This window comes from Protomyctophum parallelum (assembly GCF_964188405.1).
Source record: "Protomyctophum parallelum genome assembly, chromosome: 11".
NCBI classification, from domain to species: domain Eukaryota; kingdom Metazoa; phylum Chordata; class Actinopteri; order Myctophiformes; family Myctophidae; genus Protomyctophum; species Protomyctophum parallelum.
In genome coordinates, this window is record NC_139707.1 from 47040657 (window position 1) to 47057239 (window position 16583).

The following is a 16583-nucleotide window of genomic DNA, read 5'->3' on the forward strand; positions in this document are numbered from 1 at the left end:
TAGCAGACCTACAAGCTCGTATCGCGCCACTCGCTGGCGCGATATGAGCTTGTAGATCTGCTATTTTTCAATAGCTTAAAGCATGACATGATGCTGACACCAAAATGGGTGCCCGGTCAGAATGGGATAAAGAAGTTAAAGCAGCACTATAAGCAACTATATATATATATATAGCATATTATACCGCAGGTCGTTTCGAGGAAGCAATCTGATTGGTTGAAGCAGCCTTCTAGCCGTGGATCAAACGAACACACCACTCCACACCTAATGAAAACAGAATTCAGCTGCTCTGTTCTCCCAGAGCGCTAGCAAACTCTGTGGCTAGCTATAGTTTCTTGGGACATTTCTGGTCGTAGTGGCTACATCTGTCATTTTGTTTTCTTAGTTTTAAGGGTAACTGTTGTATAATTGCAATTCTAAAACGGGTAGTCCCAATACTTCATTCTGATTGGCTGGTTACCGTCACGTGACCGGTGTAAATTTCACCGATAACCCACTCCTTCAATCACTTTGTATCAAACTGCAGCCTTGTAGCTGAACTGGGGAAGGGGAGCGCTTGATTGCTTTACAAACACATGCCGTGCGGGCGTCTAAGCACCGCCCGGCTCATATGACTGTGAATGTGTGGCTCCAGGCAGCCCCGTAAATACATCAAGCGCTTGCAGAGCAAAACAAGGAAGTGTTTTGGCTCTGGGTCGCTTGCTCTGGTGGCACAAAGCGTAGATACTTTTGTGAATTTAATAGTTTTAATATTGCTATATGTTTGTAACCGTTTTAGAAAAGCAATAAGCCACTCGAGGCCCCAGCTTACCGGGTATTTTACACTGGCTGGGAGGTAGAAGACCCTCGGCTGCGCGTCGGGTCTGCCTACGCTCCCAGGCAGTGTAAAATACCCGGTAACCTGAGACCTCTCGTGGCTTATTGCTTAATATTACAGTCGAGGGTGTGGTTTTAACGTGATTACTTCAGTGACGCTTGCGGAACTCGACTACGTCTCGTTCCTGACCGCATCACTGTCGTGGCAATAATCACGTTAAACCACACCCTCTCGTGTAATATTGCTTAATTATGTCGCACAAAATGATAAAGGTATACATGTTTAAGCAATAACAATCATCCTTCCATAAATGCATAGAGTAGACTCAGGGAGGGTCCCTGCTAGGGGTTTGACCATACAGTATTACTATGTACAGTATAGGGGAGACGATGAGTTTCATCCTGGCATTTGCCACAAGGCACCAAGGCAACTCGCCAATCACACAGCACGTCCTCGGTGGACAAGCTTACAGAGACTCCTGGGTAATGGAGTCAAAGACGTTTGCTGCCATGTTGTGTGTGTCCAAAGTGGCCACTGATACCCCAAACTACATACATATGGTGCTGCTTTAAAGGAATACTTCACCCCATGCAGCCTCGACACAGCCTAGTCAGTGTCCACGGCTTTATATAGGAGACCAATGCAAAAATATAAAAGAATCATATAAACTCAAAGTGTTTTTTATTAAACAAAATATCCTCTACAAGCTCATAGCGTGCCTCCGAGTGGCGCGCTACGAGCTTGTAGGTCTGCTATCTTTGAAAAATCGTGAAAATGTGGCACAAATCTTTGAATACATATTCTTTCAGAAGACTTTTTCTTTTTGGTTAAAGACGTCCTGCTTCAATAGACAATAGACATACATGGGGCATACCAAACGTGCGTTAGGACTTAGGAGGCACGTGTACAGCTTGCCCGTGCTAATGTGGCAGCCGCCATGATCCACACATTGCACCAATGAATAGCGGCGGCTAATGTGGGTTTCTATGTGTACACTGCATACAGGACTCGGGTCCCATCTGCAGTGGGAAGCTAAGTAAAGTGAGTGGAGCGCAGACTGAGTCAAATGGAGCCGAGACCATGCAGAGTGGAAAAGCACCATAGCAACTCTCTGTGTGTTATTGTGTACACCTGTGATACGGTCGTCTGCATATTGCGGTCATTTATCCCATTCTGACCGGGCACCCATTTTGGTGTCGGCATCGTGTCGTGCTTTAGCTATTTAAAAATAGCAGATCTACAAGCTCATATCGCGCCACCGAGTGGCGCGATACGAGCTTGTAGGTCTGCTATTTTTGAAAAATCGAAGAGCGACTGACATTTTTAGAATCTGATCTCAGGTCAGAATGGGTTAATAATGAAACTGTCAGGATGTAATAGACATTTTTAGAATCTGATCTCAGGTCAGAATGGGATAAATGTTAATGACCTTCAGACTGTTGCCTGGGTTATGGTGCAGCGCTGCCTGTCACCTGTCGCTGCGCTGGCCCTCCTCCACTCCTCCATGTCAGTCGCAACAAACACCTGTGGCCATGTTGCATAATAACCCTCTGCCCACATTCTGTACAGATGATGTCAGTTGTAAGACCCCCACAACACCACCAACAAGACCACCTTCACCAACACCACTCTTGGCCCATCTTGTTCAACAAGACCCCGGTAGTCAGAGTGTATACTAGCTGTGCTACTATATAATTTGACAAGAATTAAGTTAATATCATAACTCATTATTATTGATCTATTATTTTAGCTACAGTGACCTATTATGGCCTATAGCCCTAGCTATGTGCTACTAGTGCGAATGGGAAGGGTGTCGACGTCACGTGAGTGTGTTGGTAGTCTCGCGTAGCCAGACAATTTCACCATCTCCGAATACTAAATGTGACCAGATTTGACTGAGAGACTGCCATCGCGCAAACTCCAGCTTTTCACCAGAGGATAAAAACTTATATATATTTTGTTTTCAAAATGAGTTTATAGCACAGGCTCTTCACATACTAGACTAGAGCATGTCTGAAATAAGTGTCAGAGATGAAATCGACATGTAAATATGAAATAAATGCTTAAACATGTAGCTAGGTGTAATGTTAGAGACCACAGAAGACATGTAAATATGAAATAAATGCTTAAACATGTATCTAGGTGTAATGTTAGCGACCACAGAAGACATGTAAATATTAAATACATGCTTAAACATGTAGCTAGGTGTAATGTTAGAGACCACAGAAGACATGTAGGCCTAAATATGAAATAAATGCTTAAACATGTAGCTAGGTGTAATGTTAGAGTCCACAGAAGACATGTAAATATGAAATACATGCTTAAACATGTAGCTAGGTGTAATGTTAGAGACCACAGAAGACATGTAAATATGAAATAAATGCTTAAACATGTAGCTATAGGTGTAATGTTAGGGACCACAGAAGACATGTAAATATTAAATACATGCTTAAACATGTAGCTAGGTGTAATGTTGGAGACCACAGAAGACATGTAAATATGAAATAAATGCTTAAACATGTAGCTAGGTGTAACGTTAGAGACCACAGAAGACATGTAAATATGAAATAAATTCTTAAACATTTAGCTAGGTGTAATGTTAGAGACCACAGAAGTGAACCTTTCAAGCCTGTTTTCTGAACTCGCTGTTTCTCTGCAAGACATTACTCTATAAGCCATATCTCCAAAACTGGAGGGTCAAACTGAACAACCAATATGTCAATTTGAAGCTATGATTCCCTGCTTTCCCCTCAGTAAACCTTAGTTGTACCTTTCACAGCCACCTCTGCGATGCTCCTCCCCCCGTCGGGCATCTCACAGAGGTAAATCCCATCGTCGTCCACGCCGATGTCTCGGATGGTCAGCCGTCGTTTTGTTCCCCACTCCTCCATTCCGTATTTGGCCCCGGGCTGGAGACGCCGGTCCTCCAGATACCACGTGATGGGGACCGAGTCCTCCGGGACCTCGCACTCCAGAACCGCCAGGTCCCGTTCCCAGACCTCCAGGTCAATCAGCGGCTGTTTGAACCGCACCGGTGGCTCTGGGGGGAGGGGGGGGGGGGTACAGAGTATGGTCAATAAGGTTTGACGATTAGTATTTTCTTAGTTGGGGTGCATCTTAATACTGTCCAATACTTAGATAGGGAGTGGGTGAAATTATGACAGGCAGTTGCTGCTGTCAAAATATGACCCCACCCCCCCCCCAAGTAAAAAACACTTTGTGTTTGAAATAGACACTCATGCTTTCTAAGGTGTGATTTGGGGCCTTTTAACCCATTCTGACCTGAGATCAGATTCATACGAGGTTTCCGCCGGACACACACTGGTCTGATGAACCCATTCTGACCCGAGATCAGATTCTAAAAATGTCAGTCGTTCTTCGATTTTTCAAAAAATAGCAGACCTACAAGCTCGTATCGCGCCACTCGGTGGCGCGATATGAGCTTGTAGATCTGCTATTTTTAAATAGCTAAAGCACGACATGATGCTGACACCAAAATGGGTGCCCGGTCAGAATGGGATAAGGATGAATACAAAATGAATATCAACATCTTAATACTGTCCAATTAATAATTAGATGGGGAGGGGAGTGAAAATATGACCCCCCAGGTAATGATACTGCAGTACTTTATACTGCACAAATACTGGGGTTTATTACTTTGTCCACTATATTAACACTTGGCTATGTCCTTATTATGCTAGATTATGCTAAATTCTTAAATTATATGGTATCCCCGACGAAATTATCGATGCCATAAAGGTTGCCACAAATACCTCAGCGACTATCCTCACTCCTGACGGAGAAACACCATCATTCCCCATCCTTGCTGGCACACTCCAAGGCGACACACTTTTCTGTTTCTCTGTTCTTCGTACGTCAGTTGATACAATATCAATGATAAGGGCTACCAACTATAAACCCTATAGGACAGTGGTTCCCAAACTTTTTCATGTCAAGGACCCCCAAATTGACACTAATGAGCCCACGGACCCCCATTTGAAAAAGATAATGCCAGGGACCCTGTTGAGGAATCATACATACAGTATAGGGGCGTATCATTCTATATACATGGATGTATATTCTATTAACCCTGACCACTGCACTGTGTTCTTCTAGTACACCACAGACCAGAGCTGGTCTGGTGAAGTTATGTGTGCTTGTTGTTCTATCCATGTGCGATATGATTTATGAAATCGTCCCGGCTTGTAGGACTGCCAGGTCGAGCTGACTTTCTCCGGCTGCACTCAAATGTTCTGAAGGGTTCTGAGAAGATCAGTGTCGGGGGGGGGGGGGGGGGGAGATGACTTGTGTGTCTTGAAGGAAGAACTTGGAAACGGCCACAGAACTTTAGTGTGGGCCGATGACTTGCAATTGGAGCCCAAAAGATGAATACAAAATCAATATCAACATCTTAATACTGTCAAATTGCACGCTGCGTTCGAGGCTTTTTGTTCAAAACAGGCCAATCCTGCAAAATTTGAAAGCCAATGTTAGCCAATTAGGATGGAATATGAAATATCAGACACATCCGTCTTGAGCACATGACTATGGAGATACTGTGTAACGATTTGCGGGATTTTTTGACAATCCGGAGGAGTAATATCCAAAAATGTGTTTTACAAAAGTCGGCCTCCTGGTGGCGCTCTAAAAGCCAGATGTGAACTAGAGAGACTGTGTACCAATTTGCGCGATGTTTGGACAAAATCTGTAGGTGTACTGTGCAAAAACTTGTTTTGCACAAAGCGGCCTCCTGGTGGCGCTATAACAGGCCGTTCTGGAAATTTTGGGGCAGAGGTTCATCGTTGGCATCTAGGGAGTGTGTGTGCAAAATTTGGCATCGACCGGGTTAACGGTGCCGGAGATTAGCTGCTCACGGACACACACACGGACGGACACACGGACGGACGGACGGAGTGCAAAACATACTCTCCCCCCATGCCTTCGGCCTGGTGGAGACAATAACACCATCTTAATACTGTCCAATACTTCGATACGGAGGGGGGTGAAATTATGAAAGGCAGTTACTGCCGTCAAAAATAATAATAATGGTAACAATTGCTATGCATCCCAAATAAGCTTTTTAATGTGTCATGATAAAGTTCATGATTATTTTTATAATCACAAACTTTTTATAATAATTTAACATTTAACATTTATAAAAATGTATTTTGAGAAAATTATATTGTCTTATAATATTTTTTATAATGCCTTATAAACATGGAATACATAGCAAGTTATGAAGTATTATAATACTTGATATAATATCATTATAATAAAGTTGTGTTATGATTAAGGTTATAATGTGTTATGATTGAGGTTATAAAGTATTATGATTATTTATGAGCGCTAAATATAATTATATATGCTTATGAGAATATTATGTCTTATAAGTGTGTTCATAATGCGTTATAAACATAGGATGCATAGCAAGTGTTACCAATAAATGTAATAAATAATTTGTACTTTTGAATGATCTAGTACTTTAATACTGCACAAATATGACTGAGCAACTTGCTCAGTGCTTGCTCAGTACTGGGGTTGAGTACTTTGTCCACTATATTAACACTTGTCTATGCTAAAATCTTAAATTATATGGTATCCCCGACAAAATGATCGTCTCGATGCCATAAAAGTTGCCACAAATACCTCAGCGACTATCCTCACTCCTGACGGAGAAACACCATCATTCCCCATCCTTGCTGGCACACTCCAAGGCGACACACTTTCTCTGTTTCTCTGTTCTGTTCGTTTCTCTGTTCTTCGTACGTCAGTTGATACTATATCAATGATAAGGGCTATCAACTATAAACCCTATAGGAGAAGCTCTCGTCATCCTACTAAATACCTAACCGACACTGACTTCGCTGATGACATCGCGCTTATCAGTCAATCATTGGAATATGCTCAGGCTCTCCCTCAGTCTCTTGAGCAGGCCTTCAACTGTGCTGGCCTTTATCTCAACGAGACAAAAACTCAATTAAAAATAAGACTAGATAAAGTGCCAATCGGCACAGGTCTCCACCAGGATTCTTCCTCAGCCTAGTGGGAATATGCGTGCACAGTTTCATCGCAATCGGACGCTGCGTTGTGGCGATTTGTAAAAATCTACTCCTGAAAACTGTAGGAGGCAATCGTGGCCAATCAGGATGGAATATGAGAAATCAAACAAACCTGTCTTGATCACATGACTATGGAGATCATGTGTACCGATTTGCGTGAAATTTGGATAAAATGTGAAGGAGTAATAATAGAAAATGTGTTTTACATATGTCGGCCTCCTGGTGGCGCTATAAAGAGCAGATGTGAAAAATTCCAGGCAAAGGTTTTTCCTTGGCCTCTAGGGAGTTGGCATACAAAGTTATCCACAGATCCGTGCAGTTAGAGGTAAAACACTTTTCGGCCAGTTATAGCGCCACCTTGAGGCTGAGTTGAAATTGTTCATGTGGCATTTGGTCCTGGGCCTAGTGGGAATGTGGGTGCACAATTTCACGGAAATCACGCGATGTGTTCATGATTTGCAGCATTTTGTTTGAAACTGAGCACTCCTGTGAATTTTGGAAGCCAATCTTAACCAATCAGGATGGAGTCTGAGAAATCTGAAAGACCGGTTTGGTTGAATGGCTCTAGAGAGACGGTGTACCAATTTGCGTGATGTTTGGACAAAATCTGTAGGTGTACTGTGCAAAAACTTGTTTTGCACAAAGTGGCCTCACAAAGCGGCCTCCTGGTGGCGCTATAACAGGCCGTTCTGGAAAGTTTGGGGTAGAGGTTCATGGTTGGCATCCAGGGAGTGTGTGTGCAAAATTTGGCATCGACCGGGTTAACGGTGGCCGAGATTAGCTGCTCACGGACGGACACACGGACGGACACGCGGACGGAGTGCAAAACATACTCTCCCCCATGCCTTCGGCTGGTGGAGACAATAACCATGTTATTATTAACACTTAACAACACTCCTTTTGTCGATGACTACGTACTACTATTTTGGTTCGGGTTTGAGTTCATATATATAATATCTTCTTCCCAAAAGGACTTTCAAACTAGGAAGGGTAGGCTATATGGCCTGGTCAGCCTGCAATGACATGCATAAGATCTGGTCATCCCAGCTTAGGTACTGTAAGGTTCAAAGTAAAAAATATTTAGGACAACCGTCTCTATGGCTACTCTATGGCTCTGAGACATGGACACTTTCAAAGAAATTAGTGAAACGGCTGGATGGCACTTACACCCGCCTTCTAATGAGAGGATGGAGCTTACACCCACCTACTAATGAGAGTGCAAAATCTCTCTTGGAAGAGCCACCCATCGACTGATCTAATATACGGCAACCTTCTCCGTGTTTCTTCACTAGTCCGATCCAGAAGAACACAGTTTGCCGGCCACTGCTACAGAGCTGACAATGAGGTTATATCTTCCCTTCTTCTCTGGAGTCCTGCCTCAAAGCAGACCAGAGGTAGAAAACTGTCGTTCCCTGATGTCATCGCTAGGGACACATGCATCAGTAAGCAGGTACTGGGGATGGCAATGATGGACCGGGAAGTCTGGTGTGGCATGATCTCGACCGCGGTCAAAAAATGATGATGATGATGATTATGCTAGCGATTGTTTTAATGAGATGTATAGCCATTACTGTGTTGATTTCCTGAATTTCTGACAACACTTGCTATCAGGGAAATGCATTTGGACTTTTCCCCCATGGGCCATGTGAGAAATCTGATCCCATCCCCCAGAGACATCGATCACATGTGCGCCCCTAGACCTTTCACACGCTGAGTGACTCCGCAGACGTTGGTACGGCCACGGCGTTGCACCTCCAGCTGAAAAACTTGGCCTGATGTTGGCCAGATAGTTGGATGGATATATCCGAGGTCAGATTTCAGATAATTAAGATGTAAGAAGAATGAATCGTCCTGTGGGGACTGGGGATTGGATTTCTCTTAGACTGCTCTTGAGTTAGCAGATGGTTGCTGTTTACACACTTGCATCTAATTAGCGTGTTAGCATGGCAATTTTTAACTAATCCTTATTGACGGTGTAAAACGAGTTTTGTCTGTAAAAAATATTTGTATATGCAATGACATCCATTATTGTATGGTTGGTGGAAACGTTGCTGTAGGGGAAATGGGGCTTACTGTGTGATAATAATCCCCAAAAGTTGATAAAATACCATTACATGATTATTCCCCAACATCTTCATTTGTTGCAGTGTATGACCTATTATGCCTACAGTATAGATATAGCCTATTTGCTATAGGCTATTTGATGTTAAAATGTAATCAGAAAATTAAAAAGTGATTGTTCCCAGACAAGGCACCATTGTTCTTTTAGGGCAAGCTTTTTTTCCCCCATCCCATATACCGGAGAGATGATTGCTCATCTCTTTGCTCAGTCAGTCAGTCAGTCAGTCAGTCAGTCAGTCAGTCAGGCAGTCAGTCAGTCAGTCAGTCAGGCAGGCAGTCAGTCAGTCAGTCAGTCAGTCAGTCAGTCAGTCAGTCAGTCAGTCAGTCAGTCAGTCAGGCAGGCAGTGGCATCCGTGCGTATATAGGACTGGCCCACGAGGACAGACAAACTTCACTTTGCATTGTAACCATGAGAAAACATGTGATAACAAATCCTAATCAATCAATCTAACACAAGATATTATACTAAGCCTCACTGAAAGATCCATTGAAATTGGTGATATATCCCACGTGTGCCTCCCACGTGTGTCAGTTTCAATTGTCTTGTGTTGCTATTCTGTAGTGCACTGCGACCTTACTATTGTGTCTTTGTCTTTTTACATTCAACTGCTTGTTTTCAATCCATTAGGTCCTAACTGACCCTTAGAGTATATATATTAGTATATATACTCTAAGAACTGACCCTATATTCACCCAGCCATTTTAAGAGTTAAATGGCTATAGTCTGGATTTAGCTCTGTTCCATAGCCTTCCGCTTCGCAGAAGGCTATGCGACTTACCGGTTTGAATCTCAAATCGAAATCAGACCAGCCTCTCCTCTTTAGTGGAAATCTCACGAACGTTTGACCTACTCACCAATACAAAGACGGGTTGTGTCAATAGAAAGCCTACTTTCCTTAGTGGACGCACTCTGAGCCCCCCACCACACGTATAAACGGTACTTTTTGGCCAGAAAGGGATTTTTTTCCACCAGAGGAAAAATATTCTCTATGAGGCAGTTCTCTGGGCAATATCAGTAGAGGGCGCAGCGGAGTAACTAATTTTTTTTTTTTTTCCGGTGGAAAACAAAAACAAAATCCCTTTTTATCCAAAAAGTACAGTTTATACGTGTGGTGGGGGGCTCAGAGTGCGTCCACTAAGGAAAGTAGTCTTTCTATTGACACAACCCGTGTTTGTATTGGTGAGTAGGTCAAACGTTCGTGAGATTTCCACTAAAGAGGAGAGGCTGGTCTGATTTCGATTTGAGATTCAAACCGGTAAGTCGCATAGCCTTCTGCGAAGCGGAAGGCTATGGAACAGAGCTAGTCTGGATTATGTATAAACCGTGGATAGCACCAATTTCAATGGATCATTCAGTGAGGCTTAGTATATCTTGCCACCCATTTTCAGCCCCCCTTCCCTCAAAACAAGCAGGGTTCACTGGGTTCCTTTAAAAAGGGTCTGAAAAGTCACCTGTCACTGTCATCAGGTCAAAGGAAGAGAAGGTGATTGGCTGCCCCACCTCTTTACCAACCCCCCCCCCCCCCCCCCCTTTTGTTTTATTTATGTATTTCTACTCCAACCTGTACATGTAGATTTAATGTGTTTGAGAAAACGTGTTTGTTGTCACTGTTGTCATTGTGAATGAATGCATGGGACCCGAATGGAAACAAGACAGCAAGGTCTTTCTTCGGTGCTGTCCTTTTGGACCAATGCTGTGCTTGACTGTATATCCGGTATACTGTTTTGCATCTTATAGAGCGTCGCAGTCCCGCCCTCTCGAGAGACCCGGAAAAGAAATCGCCGTTCATTTTCCTCATAGGCATTTCTTAAAGTATTTATTTAAAGACGGTTACGCCGCATACAAAGCCAACTCGGATCGTGACAAATCATGACAATGAACACAATATTTTGGGCCGATCAAATCATTAGAAAGAAGAAAATAAAGGCAGGAGACAACACTATTTGTTTTGTTTTTCTTCTTATAAATTATTTGATCGGCCCAAAACATTGTGTTCATTGTCATGATTTCTCACGATCCGAGTTGGCTTTGTCCGCGGCGTAACCGTCTTTAAATAAATACTTTAAGAAATGCCTATGGGGAAAATGCATTGGGATTTATTTCCTGGGCCACTCGTTGTTCTGAAAGGGGGAGGGACTGCGACGCTCTATTGTCTAATAAAATTATCAATTTCTTTTTTATCAATAATGCCAGAGAAGAATGTGTGCAAGCTTACCCTTGACAGAGAGGTGTACAGCACTGAGGGTCTGTCCCGCAGTGTTGGACGCAGCACACACGTACACTCCATTGTCTTTCTGTTTACAGTACAGTACTTTCAGCGTGAAGTAGCCTTCCCTGTCCTCGTACAACAAATAACGCCTCCCGGACAGAATCAGCCTGCCGTCTTTCCTCCAGATGATCTCCGGTTTGGGTTTCCCGGTCACAAAGCAGCGGAACTTGGCGTGCTTGCCCTCCGTCACCGCGAACATCTTAACCTTGGTGGATTTGGTCACGGTGTCGCCTTCCTTGAGGCGGTTCAGCATCTGCCTGCCGCTCCTCTGCTTGGCCTGGTTGGCCTTCCAGTGGCCGTTCGTGTAGCCGTTACGGTTCCCCTCGTCGTTCTCGTGTCCCGGGCCCGCGTCCACGAGCAACACGGCCCCCGCCAGCCCTTCCCCAAATTCATTCCTGGCCTTGCACGTGTACACGCCGCCGTCGGGCGCGCGCGTCTTGAAGATCTTGAGCTGGAACCACCCGCCGTCCTGGTAGCTGACGCTGAAGTGCGTGCTCTCGAAGATCTCGTTGAGCTTCCTGCCGTCCTTCTCCCAGACGACCTCGGGCCGCGGGTTCCCCCACAGCTTACAGGAGAAGACGGCGTCTTCGCCGCGGCCCACGCGGGTGGAGAGGGGCTTGATGAGGAAGCGGGGCTTGTTCTCCTCCCGTAGCTCCAGCTCCTGCGCCTCGCCTTCCACCTTCAGCGTGGCGGCGGCGTAGGTCTCCCCGATGCTGTTCTTGGCCTTGCATATGTACTGGCCGCTGTCCTCCGTCGTCACCGACGAGATTATGAGGTTGTAGACGTTCCCGTCCTCGAAGACCCTGTAGCGTCCCTCGGGGTCGATCTTCTCGTTGTTGCGCTCCCATATGACGGTGGGCCTCGGGTCTCCGCCGATCTGACACTTGAGGACGGCGTCGGTGCCGCTCTGCACCACCACGGTGCGCGGGTAGGCCAGGAAACGTGGCGCCCCGCCAAACACGTCCATCTCTGCTTCTTGGCCAGCCTCACCTCACCCTTTAGGCAGGCCAGGAGGAGCAGAGGCAGTCACCTCACCCTTTAGGCAGGCCAGGAGGAGCAGAGGCAGTCACCTCACCCTTTAGGCAGGCCAGGAGGAGCAGAGGCAGTCACCTCACCCTTTAGGCAGGCCAGGAGGAGCAGAGGCAGTCACCTCACCCTTTAGGCAGGCCAGGAGGAGCAGAGGCAGTCACCTCACCCTCAGGCAGGCCAGGAGGTGCAGAGGCAGTCACTCTCACACGCTGGGGAAAAGGCCGTCAAACTTCTGCACCGTGCAACGTCCTGGACAAAGGAAATAATAGATGAATGTATATGTTTGAAAGTACAACATATACAAGCAGCTTCAATCTTTTATCTGATGTGAAAGTACACAAAAGAGGTTATGTATTAAATGTGGACAAACTGGACATCATTTATTGAAAGCTTTATCTTGCATGTAACATAACATAATGTTTATTACGCCTTGGTTGAATGATTGATTCTAATTGGTCATTCAGCGGTGTGTTATTTTTTTTTTCTTCCAATGGCCACTGAACTCAGTAACACACCGCTGTCTTCCAACATGGCAGCCATGTAAACAAACAAACACACGCCATTTACAGGTAACCATATTGCTCAAGAATGTTTTTGAAAACATTTGAGGTGAGAAATGGGAAGTGCAGTAAACAAGTAAAAAAGTACAACATTCATTTCATTTTATCAATACGTTGTTTTCCGAGGTGACACATGGACACACCTGGCATAAATTAATGGAATAGTTTCATTACCGTAAAAGCAATGAAATCCTTCGTGTGTTATTTACTTTCGGGTAAATGTATTTATTCGTTAAATAGCTGTGTAATAAGTAGGATAATCAATGGATCAATAAATAAGATTCACCCGGCTTATTTCTCAATAATGACCCACTCCCAGAGTCCCCACTGATTATCCCCCTTGCATACAACACAGATGATTAATGAATATTCCTTCTCATGATGCAGTGTGTGCTCCATGGCTCTGTGGCCAAACTAATTTCCCCACAGAGAAATTAAAATGCTTTCTTTTCTCTCTACGCCTGGTGGCTCAGGCCACAACACGCTCCTGGTGAGTCGTGCAGTGGACCCCGACTTCAAATCAAACTCCTGTCATAGTTTCTCTCTGCCCTTGGTTTCCTGCTATTTCTCTAAACTCTCCTATCTGAGGAATTAGAGGGGGGGGGGGGGGGGGAAAGCTGAATAAATTACTTCAAAAAGTAAATCTTATCTAACACCTAATATACTGTACTGTATTAGGCTATATGTCTAAGTACACCTCCCCCTACCACCCACTATACGCCCCCACACATGTTCTGGGTGCAAATGGACACGGTATGATCATTGCTTGTAATTGAATTAGCCGTGTAGCCTAGCTGCGTGTGAGAGAGAGAGAGAGAGGGAGAGAGAGAGAGAGAGAGAGAGAGAGAGAGAGAGAGAGAGAGAGAGAGAGAGCCACACACAGGCTAGCCGTGGAGGGGCAACACGGTCCTGCAACAGCAGCCGTACGACCCACAGCCAACACAGCTGGTGCTGTATTTCAATGGGAAAGAGCTTAATATAGTATGCCCTAAATAAAGACTTGCGAGGGAGAGAGAGTGTGTGTGTGTGTGTGTGTGTGTGTGTGTGTGTGTGTGCAGTGTTGGGCAAGTTACTTTGAAAGCGTAGCTTGTAAAGCTACAAGTAGCTCAGCATGGCAGTAGCTTGATCAAGCTACATAGCTACCCCTGGAGAGATGTAGCTTGTAAAGCTACAGTTACATGGAAAACGTAGCTCAAAGTAGCTCAGCTACTTTTTATTTTTCAGCGTTAAATTGAGAATGTACATGCGTGTATATGAAACAACATATAATATCCTACAAAAAAGTCACATGCCACGATGCCAGCTGAAATATGCCTCTCAACTGAGTTTTATTTAAAAAAATAAAAAAAAGACTTACAGAGACTTACACAAATAAAAGAGGAGCTGTTTGTTATACATGGCATTTGATCGTCAATGTTAACACATCTTAACTGTAAAAATAATAATGGTATCTTGATATCCACACGCCCACACCTATACATAAATGATAAATCTTAACTTAACACAAGTTACCTAAACTGTAACTTAACTGTAAAAGAAAGTTGGGCCTATATTTGTGATACCAGGGCCAATCAGAGGCCAATTATTAGAGGCAGCTGTTGGCTTGTCAAGTGCTGCAGTGACATGCAGCCCTCAAAGCAATCAGAAAAATGAACAGTCCTTGATTTTTCAAAGGGGGTTCTAGTACAATAATTAACACAGCAACCAATGGTCAAAATTAATATATTTATTTCATGTTATTGCCCAAAATTGTAGCTTGTAACTTGAGTAGCTAAGCTACGCAAAATGACCCAAAAAGTAGCTGAGCTACTTGACGAGGTACACAAATATGAATGTAGCTAAAATACCACAAGCTACAGCAAAATGTAGCTCAGCTACGTAGCTCAGCTACATGTAGCTTTATACTCCCCAACACTGCGTGTGTGTGTGTGTGTCAGGTATCACAAAGCACGCCCAGAAACCCGCGTGCTCACACACACACAAACACACAGACCAGAACCCACAGCATGCCCACCCAGGAGACCTTGCAGTCAAAATATGCCATGCCTCCCTCACACCCTTTGTTGGCAGCCCTGGTATAGCATTCCATCTTAAAATGTCAACGTTAAAATTGGTTTTCTCCTCCTGTTGGGTTTTGATTTCCAAATAAAAGAGCAGCTGGATCGAGCCGTCGTCCCTTAATTCAAAGTTCCCAGCGCTACTGTATATGCTCTATTTATTTAATGTTTTATTTTTCATGTCGGTTTAAATTATATTAGCATTTGGCTAATTGGTCCACATGTATTGGTCCACATTGTGTTGTGGTTTTGCGTCTCATATTTGGCTGTAGCAGCTAAAGTATTGCCACCACGCCAGAAGTCATCCATCAGGCTGGTTTATGTATTTTGGGACAGCTCACATACAGTGAGAAAGTCCTGTCCCCTCGGATGAGAAGTGGGTCTCAAGGAATATAATATGTGTTGTTCAACCTGTGTTGTCCATCTATTTCAATGGCTTTGGGATCCTTGTTTGTGTCACAAACACCCCCTTGGTTTGTCTTCCTATCCTGCTGATATATTCATAAAGCTTTTCAAAAAGCTTTAAAGTAATATAGTGCTAAGTATTTACAGTCGTAGCATTCTTGTTTTTCCAGTAAGCCCTTTGATAGCTATTGTGTTTCGAATGAAACATTAGGTTTTAGGTTGTACCTAAGAGTATATGTTCACAGTTTGTTATGGGTTTTACTGTAAATATCAGCAATGTTCATCGTTTCTGAAACAAATTGGGTTGGCTTTATATTGCAATAAAATGAACTCAAACATGCATTTACATCTCACTCTCCAGTTGGTTATAAGATATCGGTGATATCATATAGGCTATTTTAGTGTCTAAGATTTAATTTGGACACAGTGGTGAAAACCATTTCTCACATATCATGGCCACACATTGTATTAAATTGTTTTGGACAAAGCGTTGAAATATTCCCCCTGGAGGTTTAAAGCGAGGAGATTAACCCCTGTGTTTACTCATCTGGTTTAATTGGAACGACCTCTGACCCCCGTGAAGCTGTGCGGCATACCCCTCACATGACCTACCTCGCTTCAGTACCCAGGAACCATCGTCAACATACATTCCGCACTCGCAATCTCCCCTCGAGGCTAAGGAGGCAAAGTCACCATCTCCAGAAAAGCTGAGTAATGTCCCAAGTCACTTTTCAGACATCAACCAAAACACTCTCCTCAAAGGTCCCGAGTGCTTCGTCCAGACATCTTGACACAGTCGGGGGGTCGGTCAACTGGGAACGGGAAGGAGACAGAAATAAAAAAAAACACTTTCAGCTTCCAGCTTCCTCGTTCAACGACTTTCCAGTGGTTCCCCAAAGTCTGTGAACGCTCGGTGCCTCAGACACCCCAAGTGTCATTGTTCGTGGAAGAACCGTTAAATGCTTTCGCAGCTGCTGCCGTCCCCTAAAAATACTGGCAGCCTCGATGACAGCAGCGGAGATAAGTCGGGCGCTAGCTTCCATTCACTTGCTAGCATGGGCTAAAGATAGGTTTAGATGACGGCCGGCCTAGGGCAGGCTAGCCTGCTTAGCTTACTTGAGACCTTGCAATAAAAAAAAGCTAAGGAGGAAGAGCAGGCTTTCTGCCTGGTCTAAACATCTATAAAAACCTTCCTTAACTAATCCCCTCTTATTCAGAAGTACCATGGCTTAACCCGTTTTGTCCTGAGGACGATTCTAAAAAAA

At 44.2% G+C, this 16583-nt stretch overlaps 1 protein-coding gene across 8 annotated transcripts in view; it reads right to left on the reverse strand.

The window, feature by feature from the left end:
• The window catches only part of obsl1b (obscurin like cytoskeletal adaptor 1b), an 89034-nt gene extending 72738 nt beyond the window's left edge, over positions 1 to 16296 (reverse strand). For all 8 annotated transcript variants that reach the window (XM_083777063.1, XM_083777062.1, XM_083777061.1 and 5 more), the window contains exons 1-3: positions 15931 to 16296; positions 11214 to 12545; positions 3588 to 3857 (exon numbers count right to left, since the gene is read on the reverse strand). In XM_083777063.1, the coding sequence (XP_083633189.1) occupies positions 3588 to 3857; positions 11214 to 12234 (1291 nt within the window). In that variant the 5' untranslated portion in view covers positions 12235 to 12545; positions 15931 to 16296. The remainder of the gene's footprint in view (positions 1 to 3587; positions 3858 to 11213; positions 12546 to 15930) is intronic.
• Between the last annotated feature and the right edge of the window lie 287 nt (positions 16297 to 16583).